This window comes from Simochromis diagramma, unplaced genomic scaffold, assembly GCF_900408965.1.
Source record: "Simochromis diagramma unplaced genomic scaffold, fSimDia1.1 OVJJ01000463.1, whole genome shotgun sequence".
Lineage (NCBI taxonomy): Eukaryota > Metazoa > Chordata > Actinopteri > Cichliformes > Cichlidae > Simochromis > Simochromis diagramma.
The window spans coordinates 279,958-291,580 of NW_024386941.1; the positions used below are offsets into that span (position 1 = coordinate 279,958).

General features: G+C 39.3%; 1 protein-coding gene across 1 annotated transcript; it reads right to left on the reverse strand.

The window, feature by feature from the left end:
* Positions 1-597: 597 nt before the first annotated feature.
* LOC120737247 lies at positions 598-8,915 on the reverse strand. The gene is made up of 2 exons (XM_040037836.1): positions 7,373-8,915; positions 598-806 (listed from the first exon to the last, which is right to left on the reverse strand). Exons 1-2 carry the CDS (start codon positions 8,705-8,707, stop codon positions 675-677), a joined length of 1,467 nt encoding a protein of 488 aa, XP_039893770.1. The 5' UTR covers positions 8,708-8,915; the 3' UTR covers positions 598-674.
* Positions 8,916-11,623: the final 2,708 nt, after the last annotated feature.

Genomic DNA, 11,623 nt, shown 5'->3' on the forward strand with positions numbered 1-11,623 from the left:
TCAGCCTGTTAAATTAGATTTAGATATTTTTATTTCAGAAATGTTTCCTAACAAAAATGGAGAATATAAAAACACAATCAAAGCAGTAAAGTCCATATTATGAAGTGTTTGCTGTATCAGACAATCATGTTTCCAGTCTGCTGCATCACAACAATTGAAATGCAAATATAAACGATTCACAACAATGAAAACAATATAGTGCAGATAAACATGGTGCTGTAATGAATCTGCTCTTAAACACAATAACAAAATACATTTTCCAAGAGAGATGATAATGATTCACATCAGAGTGAAGAACAAATACATTTACAACTGGTTTCTAACATTTCTTATAGATCGAACTGATCACTGATAGAAACAGAAGAATATTCAAAATGATACTCTGTGAGATACATGAATGAGATATGGAGAAACATCAAATCACATAAAAGAAAAAAGCACATAATCACTTTAGCTGACATTAAATGAGAATATATGAAAAGAGATCATCAAGATGTACATCAAAGAATTAAAAAAAAAAGGCAAAATGTAATAATAATAATAATAATGTTTATATAAGAGAGTGAGCCATCCAGTCAGCTCAGAGCACAGATTCATATCTACAATAATATTTTTGTTTGTTATTATTATCATTATTATCATTATTATTATCATTATAAATGCTGATGAGCATATTAAGTGTGTGTCTGAGCTGAAAGCTGCTCTCCTCTCCTGGTTTTCTGTATCACACAGACCACAACAACACAAAGCATCACCTGCAGACCGCTGAGCAGTATCCACCTGACTCTGTAGAAGGTCGAGTAAACCTCAAAGGGCTCTCTGTGGATCAGAACTGTTTTTTCTGTGAACTTGCACTCTTCAAAAAAGTCTAAACCTGCACACCAATACTCTCCTGCATCTTTCTGTGAGACATTAGAGATTATCAGTTTGTCATCAGAAAGAAGGATTCTGCTTTGATTTTCAATCGTCTCAGTAAACTCAGTGATTTTTCCTTGTGCCTGGATTGACTTCATGAACCACCTTGTGAGCCATTCACTTTTTTGTGAACATCTCACAGTGACTTCATCTCCCTCTGAGAAGACCTCCACTGCAGGTGGACCAAATTTGCGGCACACTACAAGCCGGCACAATTGTTTTATGGTTTGACCTCCACAGATGTACCAACCTGAATAATTTAACACCGTGATGGAAACACATGCGAGTAGTTTTGCCCGGCTTTCTTTGATCCAAAGTAAAGGTCCACCTTCTCCCAAACCGGTGGTTGGTCATGACTGAAGGGACACTGCAGCACAGCTGTCTCTCCCACTGTGTGATAGATGAACATTATTGCTTTGGTCACATCTATAAAGTGAGTGGTCACACACTGCTGTTGGTTCATCTCCAGACAGATGTAAGATGTTTGTGATGTGTTGAATACATGCAGAAGTGGTGTTTTTTTCACCTCCAAGAAACTTTCTTTTAAACTTTTCACCTTCACAATTGTTGTCGTTGTAAAAGAATTTCTTTGCCGTGTATCCCCCTCATATTTGATCCACTGGACCAGCAGATTCTTATTTGCTCCCTCACATCGTACCTCCACTGTTGCTGTTAATAGAAACCACAATCGCCTTCCACCTCTCATTCATGTGCGTGCTAAGGCTCCGCAAGAGCCAATGAGAAACTGGAGGTGCTCAGCATAGAAATTATGCTGTGTGCAATGTATGTGAGAAGACAGTTAAATACTGTGGCAACACAACAAAGCCTTGAAGACAGGAAGTAATGTGTGTCAGTATGTAATAAATTTCCCAAAGAACTTCCAAGCATGCCTCCGTCGTCATTTTCCTTCGAGTTGATCGCTGTTGATGATGCACTGCTCAACACTTCTCCAAAAAAGTAATCCAGTTACTAAAAGTTAAAAGTAGTTAGTTGTATTGTGAGGTTAGGACTTTGGCACTGGAGAGGGTGGCTGAGACTTTCATCCTGAGTTGCTCTGCTTCTGTTTGTGATAATTCATTAATCCGTATGGCGGTTTCTGTGGCTGTGATGAGGGCCACTATGGGCAAATGTTGAGGAGAAATGGCAAAAATGAGTCCTTTGACCAACACTTTCTTTTCAGGTTCAGTGAGATTCCGGTCAGAAAGGTTCTTCACCCATTTTTCCTGACTGTCTTCAGGTGTGTGTTCTTCTCTGAGTTGTGTAGATTCAGACTGAGGAGTGAGTGTTTTTGAAAGCAAGCTGTGGATTTTCCTGCATTGTCTTTCTTTTCCTTTAAAGTGTTGGCCCGCTGAGCCTTGTCCACAAACTTGTAAACCTCTTCTAGGATAGGAGAGGGTAGAAGGGTTTGTCTAATCTTGCTCTGGGGGGCATCTATAGTGAAATGGACCTGTCTTATCCACCATGTGACCCTAGAACTGAAGAAGCTTCTCGGAAGCTTCTCGGATGAGAGGTGAAACGTCTTCAAGCAACCTAAAGAAGTCCAGACGACTTTCTTTACAAGCTCCTTAATCTCTAGTTCATGTTTTTGTTTCTCATGCTGCTGCTCAAAATCCCGTTCTTGTACCTCTTGTCATAGTTGTTTCATCGTTCCTCATTGTGGTCACAGTTTGTCAAATTATTTAGTTCTCCCAGTTTAGGTTTTAGTTTAGGCCCAAGTTTGATCTCGCCTTGATTTTTGGTTTCTTGTGTATCAGCCCCCAAAAAGGTTCGCTCTTTGTTTAACTTCAGTTCAGTTCTCCCGTGTCCGCATTTGGGTCTGTACCTTTAACACACTGGCTGCTCAGCCGTGACAACTGCATCTTTAATGATTTTTTTAACAGTCTAATTATTTACATAGCACTTAAAAGTGGGAGAAATACATTTTAGTTATGAAGATAGCTGTTAGTTTCTTGAGTTTTTCTGAATTTGAAAAGAGTATAAAAATTAGTTTGAGAATTTTAATCAGCTTATCTGGAAGAAGTTTAAAACATCAATCTCTGTGTCTAAAAAAAGACTAATAACTGACTTTCCACAGCAGCTGTTTGGTCAGATACTGTGAGAGATGTAAGCTATTACTCTTCATGTGACTTCCTGAGAAAGAAAGTATCTCTGAGATGTACTAATAGTGTGCTGATGCTTTCTTTGTGGGTAAAAGATGAGGCGCATGAAACCGGTCCAAGTAGTTTCTGGTCCTGTTTCTCTTTTCATGTCACAAACTGGACGGTAGATTAGTGAATGTACTCTAGGACAGTTTGGTTCATGTGTTAATGTCAGACATCCCGATCCCTCGCAGCACAGAGTCACAGACTGTGACTCTGAAAATCAAATGGATTAGAAAGAAGATGGATGTTTTTTTTCCTCAGTTGATTATTTTCCTGTCTCCAGCTCCAGCCCCCCCGCGACCCTGAAAAGGATAAGCGGAAGCGAATGGATGGATGGATGGATGATTATTTTCCATCAAGTCAAACCAACAAAAATATTTTTGTGTTTTCAGATTTTTTTTGTTTGTCCTGTTGGTATTTTTGTCAAGTGAGAGAAACAAAATTTTTACAAATCAGTTTGATCCTCACTATATCAGCTTCTTGAAAAATAGTTTGGAAACAGAATAAAGACAGAGTTTGTAAGGACTGTAAGGTCCATAAGCATTGAGGCACTTGTCACATAGGAGGAAATCACAGCTGATCCTAATTCACAAGATGAAAGGGAAATACAAGCTGAACACAGTTCAGTCACACACAGATCTCCAAAGTAAAACAGGAAGTTCCCAGACAGAATACAAAATCAGAATAAAACTAAACATGAGAAAATAATCAAAACAAAAGCACTGAGTCCACAGACTCAGGACCATGACAATTATATAAGTTTACATGTATACATTATATACATCAAATGCATTAAATATACACGGTTTCATATAAATAGTCTATAACTTAAATATTTTCTTTAGCTTAGATAATTAAAGATTTCAGTTACATAAACAATTAGAATTTTGATTTTATGTTTTCTATTCTCTATATAATAAATCAGTATGTAGCTCAATAAGTATAAAATCAAGAAAGCTACACAACATGGGGTGGTTCATTTACAAACACTAGTCTAACTTAACTTTCCCTCTGTTTTTGTTAGTAATAATCAAATTGTTACCTGCTTTAATTTTCACAAAATGCCAGAAATCATTGTAATGAATACATTTTTACCAAAAATTTAAACCTAACTTCTCATGATTTATTGGATTAAGCCTCTGGGGTCCAGGGTATAATTGGCCATTTTTGGCTACTTTTGATTTTACCTTTCTATTTCATCACCTTTAAATTGTTTTTACATATTTTATTCTTGCCTTGTTTGGTATCAACCTTTTCAGCACAATCTCACATGTCTGAATTTAAAGTTATTTATTTATTGACATGCCGTACTAACACAACTGATCTGAAATCACACAAAAACATAAATGAGTAAGAAAAGGCTGTCGTTGTTTATTTTTGTAATGTAAAAACCACAAACATATCTATAGAATTATTTTCACAGCTTGAAATGCAAAAATGAATTGTAAATTTAAAAAAAACAAAAACCTAGGCACAAATGTTATAAACAATAAAGTTCATACAACTATTTACCTAAAAATGTTGTTAACGCCTCGGGTGTTTTTTGAACAACCACTTGAAACTACTAAAATTAAAATGAACGAACAAAGGAGCTGTAATCTGATGGAAAAATATAAATCATATTTAGAGATGAAACAGAAGTCTGAACAAGTAACAACGAAGCAAACAGTAAACGAAACATGAAAGTTGTACAAATATCAGCTTTTACATTCACATCTGCTTTTGGGCTTAGACTATGAGGACGTTTTTATCAATGGTTGCCTTTTTCCATTTATTTATTTAATTAATAATTTACTTTAACTAATAATTGGTTTAAATTAAAATGAAGGAATGTTTTCCAGAAATACTTTTAGTGCAGTGAAAAATGTCTGAAAAGTCAAGCTGACTGTAAAGTTTGGTCTATTTGACATTTTCAGTTTTTGTGAAGAAAGCGCCACCTCTTGGTGCCACTCTGTGACTGAATGAAAGGGGAGTGTAGAAAGCCCAAACACCCCAGGAGGAGGAGGAGCGGCCAACAGGTAACTGGCTGGCAGTTCGCTGGTAGCTATCTGGGGGTGGTCATTCTATGTGGGTGTATCTGTACACTGAGACGCACAACCAGACAACTGGGGTAGTGCACGGGAACATCTGTGTCACATGTGGATTACAAGTCCTCAACTCCAGCTGTGCTTCACTGTTGGAGGTGGTAGAGAACAACTGGAATTAGATCCTGTGGGACACACATCAGCCCCCCAGGTGTGTGAGGGGAAGATAAATGTGACCGCAGCAACATCCAGTTTGCTGTTGCTCATCTCTCTCCTCAAACCAGGAGAGAACTATTCAGATTAACAATCGCTTTAGAGTAACAAGTTCTTTAGGGTCCTGAACCCAGATCGGGGACATCATGGAGCCATGATCCTCGCTGTTCTTGCTCTGGCGAGGATAAGAAAGCACAAAAGTGATGTTAAATCCATTGGCACAAGCCACACTTTAAGTCTTATTTCGGTATTATCAGTGAACCTCTGAATTTTTTGCTGTTTGCCACTGTGTCAAAAACACCTTAGCAGTGTATATAAATGCACGTGGCTGTTATGATGTTATTGCTGGTGTGTGAAGCGACCAGTGCAGTGGGTGTAATGGTTCTCTTAGCCTGAACTGTTTTTGATGACTGGAGAAATTGGAGCTCCTTAAGAAAACATGCAAACCCCTCACAGAGATCTGACCAGGTTTGATCCCAGGACCCTCTTAGTGTGAGACCACAGAGCTAAGGACAATAACACCTGATTTACATAGCACTTACAAATTGGAGAAAATGTTTAAATTATGAAAAAAAAAATAGATTTCTTGAGTTTTTCTGAGTTTGAGAGAGTACAAAGATTAGTGTGACAGTTTTAATGAGACTATCTGGAACAAGTTTAAAACACTTCCTTCTAAATTCTCAGTATTCACTTATCAGCATTCAGTGTGCGCGATGCAATCTATTACTGTTCATGTGACTTTCTGAGAATGTATGAAAAGTGATCGGCTCTACCGCAGTGCTCTTGTTTTGAACACCCACAGCAGGACTGAGGCCACGATTACAGTTTCACCTCAACTTTTATCCTAAAATCAGTCAGGCTCGTGCTTCAGTGTAAATGATTTTCACTGATTGATGTTGGTGATATTATGTGATCTACAGTGCATTTTATTTTCACGTCCTTCATCATTCTTTTATCTGCCATTGTGAGTTAAGTGCATGATTTACACTAAACTATCAGTGCACATTAAAGAAAAGCAGGACGACATTCCTTAAAACCTTTTGTTTGATCATTTCTCAAAAATAAGGTGAAATGAACACAGTCAGACATTTCTCTCTCAAACAATCACCACGTTAATAAATGATGTAACAGCTCTGTTTCACTCGACATCAGAGACATGTTAAAGTGTGTTGGCTGCATATTAACTCAAAATCCTGAAAACAAAGTTTGGGAGCTGTGATCCAGTTTACTACATCCTGCACTGAAATAGGAGGATTGTGTGTTTATTAAAATTAAAAATCATCATGGAGTCATTGACAGAAGAACATCAACATTCAGCCTGTTAAATTAGATTTAGATATTTTTATTTCAGAAATGATTCCTGACAAAAATGGAGAATATAAAAACACAATCAAAGCAGTAAAGTCCATATTATGAAGTGTTTGCTGTATCAGACAATCATGTTTATTCACAACAATGAAAACAATATAGTGCAGATAAACATGGTGCTGTAATGAATCTGCTCTTAAACACAATAACAAAATACATTTTCCAAGAGAGATGATAATGATTCACATCAGAGTGAAGAACGAATACATTTACAACTGGTTTCTAACATTTCTTATAGATCGAACTGATCACTGATAGAAACAGAAGAATATTCAAAATGATACTCTGAGAGATACATGAATGAGATATGGATAAACATCAAATCACATAAAACAAAAAAGCATAAAATCACTATAACTGAAATAAAATATGAGCAGAAATATAGAAGAATTAAGTCGAGAGATAGAAAAAGGAAAAATGTTTAAAATATATAATCACATAAGAGACTGAACCGTCCAGTCAGGTCACAGATTCATATCTACAATAATATTTTTGTTTATTTTTGTTTTGATTTCATCACTTCTATGTATTATTATTATTATTATTATTATTATTATTATTATTATTATTATAAGCATATTAAGTGTGTGTCTGAGCTGAAAGCTGCTCTCCTCTCCTGGTTTTCTGTATCACACAGACCACAACAACACAAAGCATCACCTGCAGACCGCTGAGCAGTATCCACCTGACTCTGTAGAAGGTCGAGTAAACCCCAAAGGGCTCTCTGTGGATCAGAACAAATGTTTCTGCTGACACACACTCATAGTCTGACTTAAAACCTGTACATACATACTCTCCTGCATCTTCCAGTGAGACATTAGAGATTATCAGGCTTTCATTGGAAAGAAAGATTCTGATTTGATTTTCAATAATCTCAGTAAATTCAATGAGTTTGCCTTCTCTTTTGATCAAATTCATAAACCACCGGGGCTTCATACCCAGTTTTCTCTCAGTAGTACATGTGAGATTGACTTCATCTCCCTCTGAGAAGACCTCTACTGCAGGTGGACTAAATTTGGGGCACACCAAAAGTTTGTACCATTGTTTTATGGTTTGACCTCCACAGGTGTACCAACCGGAATCATTTAACATTAGCAATGGAAGCACCAGCGAGTAGTTTTGACCGACTTCTTCATAAGTCTTCGAGCCCATTTCCCACTTCCTCCAAACCGGGTGTTGGTCATGAATGAAGGGACACTGCAGCACAGCTGTCTCTCCCACTGAGCCATGGACTATCTTTGCTGCTTTGGTCAAACGTACTGAGTGAGTGCTCACACACTGCTGTTGGTTCATCACCAGGCAGATGTACAATGTTTGTAATGTGTTGAAGACGTGAAGAAGTGACGTTTTCTTTACCTCCAGGAAACTTTCTCTTAAACTGTTCACCTTCAAAGCTGTGCCATCATCTAAAACTGTTAGCTTTAAGTCTTTGTTATACGTAAAGTCATGTTTGATCCACTTCACCGTCAGATCCTCACCTGCGCCTTCACATCGTACGTCCACTATGGCTTTGTGTGTTACAATACGCGTTGTTTCCTTACTTACTGTCTTGCACACAGTCAGACTGATGTTTCTCTCATATGTCATGTTGCCCTGAGTCCAGCACACATCTTGGTACAGTCCAGAGTCTGAGTGGGTCAGGTTGTTGAGAGTAAATGAAGGAGAACCATGAAATGTCTCAGGAAACGAGAGTCGTCCTGTCAGGTCTTCATGTACTGTGAAGTTTCTGTTCCAGGGGTCAGAGATGTTCCACAGGACCAGAGTATCTTCACCAACACGTCTGGAGGTGATGCAGGAGCTGTTTTGATCTGGGAGCTTGAATTCAAGAGAGCCTCCTTCTTCAATAGTGAGAATAAATTCTTCTGCATGAATGTTGCTGATGAGAGTGAACAGCAGGGAGAAGCAGAGCTGTGCGACTGCAGCCATCCTGCTCAGAGGTCTCCTGGTCAGTGTAACATAAACACTGACACTGCTCGCTTCATGAGCTTCCTGTTTGTGGTTGGAGGAGGAACGCCACTTCTTTATCACATCATCAGATTTATGCATGAAACATTTGACTGGTTATCCAGTGGTCTGTCTGCTTAATGTTCACTTCACTATATGTCTATTTTTTCATCATCTCTTTCTCATTATTTCTCTCCCCTCCTTCATCACTGCTCCCGCTCCTTCCTCATTTCCACCTCATCCAAAACACAAAAACATGCATAAACACTCTTATTTACTCCTAATATCATCAAGTTATTTATTAGATTAGATAAACATAGACCCGGTTTGTAGAGTACGCTTGGGGAGTGTGATTGTGTGTACAGCGTCTCTTTATGTCTGTCTCCACGTTGGTTGAGTGTGGAGTAAGTGCATATGAGAGCATGAGGGTGGGAATGGATGTTTGTGTCTGTGTGTGCCTGTATGTCTGTGTCTATATGTCAGGTTGGGTATCAGACGCCACCTCTCTGGGGACACCTCAGGCCCTCCAAGGTATGGAGGCCTATCTCCACCCACCACCACTTCCCCTGCCGGTGGCGGACTCCCTCAGGTGTCGGTGTGTTGGTGGTTCTTTGTGTCTGGGGGTGGGCGTCCGGGTACACACCGGCTCACTCCTTGGCGGCCGCTTGTCGGGGCCTGGGGCCTGGGGCTCACTCGGGCCCCTTTGGAGATGGGGTGCCCCCGGCCTCTCGGCCTGGGGCTCGGTCACTCAGGCACAGCTGGGGGCCGGCGGAGCTCACGGGCGCGTCACTGCAACCCCCCCTGGCTTCTGCTCCGCGGCTGCTGGGCGAGCCCTCATCTGGGACTCTCCTCAGCTCTTACTGGGACAGTGGCGCGGCTGCCCCTCTGTTGGTCTTCCATGGTCTCTTGTGTTCTGGGGGTCTCTGGATGTCTGGAGTTTTGATCTCCTCCATACCCGCTTCACACCCTGGAGGACGGGGCTGTGGCCCCCCCACACTCCCTAGCAGATCATTACATGGAGAAACCTTTGGAATGCAAGCATGCTGATCCACACAGGTATGCACACAGGTGTACACATGGGTATTCACAGACGCGGACTAAAGCTTTCTTGGCTGCTGCCTCAAAGCACACTGTGCGCTGTCTATCTTGCGTGCTGCACAATATCGTTTATTATTTAGTAACTATTGATATCTATGACTAGCTAGTTTATTGTGATGGTGCTTTGTTTTCTCTATTATTATGTTGCTCTTTGTTGTTTGCTGTCTCCTCTGTTTGTTTGTTTTTTTGTTTGTTTGTTTTTTCTCCATACAGGTGACCCAGGAGTTTTTTTTTTTTTTTTGTTTGTTTTTTTTTCTCTCTCTTCCCCCCCCTTCTCACCGTCTCTTCTCCCCTTTGGTTTTCTTTCTTTCTCTCCCCCTCTTTCTCTCATTCATTCCCCCTGTCCTATTTATTAAACAAATAAATAAATAAAAAATTAAAAAAAATTAAAAAAAAAAAAAAAAAAAAAAAAAGACAAAGGATGAACTGAAGCTCTGCCATCACGTAATGTCGCATACTGCTGTTTCTGATGTCATTTTAAGAAAAAAAAAGAAAAAAAAAGGAAAAAAAAAAAAAAGATTAGATAAACAAAACTCTCACCTCCCAACAACTGACAGGAGCAGACTAAACAACAACAGCTGGTTAAATGCTAATATTAAGCTAACATTTTGCCAGATACTTTTAGGTCCGAGTGTCTTAAAAATCAAACTTTCCATCTGACTGAGAATCAGTTTCCCTCATTTTGACAGATTCAAGTGGAAATTCTAAGTGATTCTAAGTGTTGAACTCATATTATTATTTGTATTAGAGGATCAGAGATGTAAATCAAGACATTTTGAAGTTTGAAAAATGGACTCAGATGTCTCGGTGTGGTGTGATCCACTGCCTTCCATTACCTCCCTTGTTTATGTTACTCAGAATGTAATGAAGAAGTATCTTATCAGCCAATCACATGGAAGCACCAAATTTTTTGCAATGGTCTGAAAAAAGTTGAGTGCCGACAAACTACGCTTCACATTTGATGAACATCATCATGAATCTTACCGTTGCTGCTTTGCTTCCACCACGATAAAAATCACACTTCATGCACAGCTCTCTCTCTCTGTACTTCCAGAACAGTTTTCCATCACAAATCTCTGTTTTCTGCATTATTCATTCGATTATTACCCAACAGTCTGCCGTTGTTTACAGCGCTGTCGGCCGCTGGCTTTTGTTTTTTACTTAAATGACCTCGGACAAGAAAGCCTCATTTCTGCTGTTCAATACTGAAGAAATTTAGACTTGCAAATTATGTAAAATTGCAGAATATTGCAGAATGTTTTTAAGGTTATCTGCTATAAAAACTCGGGCCAGGAAAATCTCCTTCATGTTTTGTGTTGTATTCTCAGTTACTTTCACACAAAGGCATCTGCTGTGATGTTCACAATTCTGATGAAGTCTCACATGTATCAGTACTGATAAATGTTCAGAATTATAATATTTCTGGCTGTCTGAGGCTAAATTGAATCGAATCAAATCGGGACCTTGGGAATGAGAATCGAATGGATAATAGAAACCAGTGATGGTACCCAGCCCTAGTCAGCAGCCTAGGCCCGACAGAAGTGGATGTAGCTGTGAATAAGAAAAGATGAAAAGAACCACTGATAATTTTTTTGTTAAGTTAAGGCCTGATCCGTCTGAAATTCATAGCCAGTGTTCTGACACGGAGCCATCAATCTCTGAATGCTGAAAAAGCACAGTGTATCCAGAAAACACATTATATGCTGCGATAAATGCACTGCCCAAGTGTCCCCTCTCCCCACTGCTTTTCAGCGGCAGGCAGCAGCAGACAGGTCGTCAGAGGAGGCCGAGATGATGGTTAAGTTTAACATTGTCTACAATACTACCAAAGAGTGCCAAACCACTTTAAGCACAAGCACAAGATTTTTAGTTAATCATTTACAAATCGATATGGACTGTATGGACGGCAATTTTCCTCCC

Bases quoted from the DNA above. Each gene is read 5' to 3' on its own strand.
- LOC120737247 (XM_040037836.1), bottom strand. From the start codon at position 8,707: ATGCATAAATCTGATGATGTGATAAAGAAGTGGCGTTCCTCCTCCAAC. The intron at 807-7,372 runs GTTTACTCGACC...GAGCCCTTTGAG, and splicing joins TCCACAGAGAGCCCTTTGGG to GTTTACTCGACCTTCTACAG.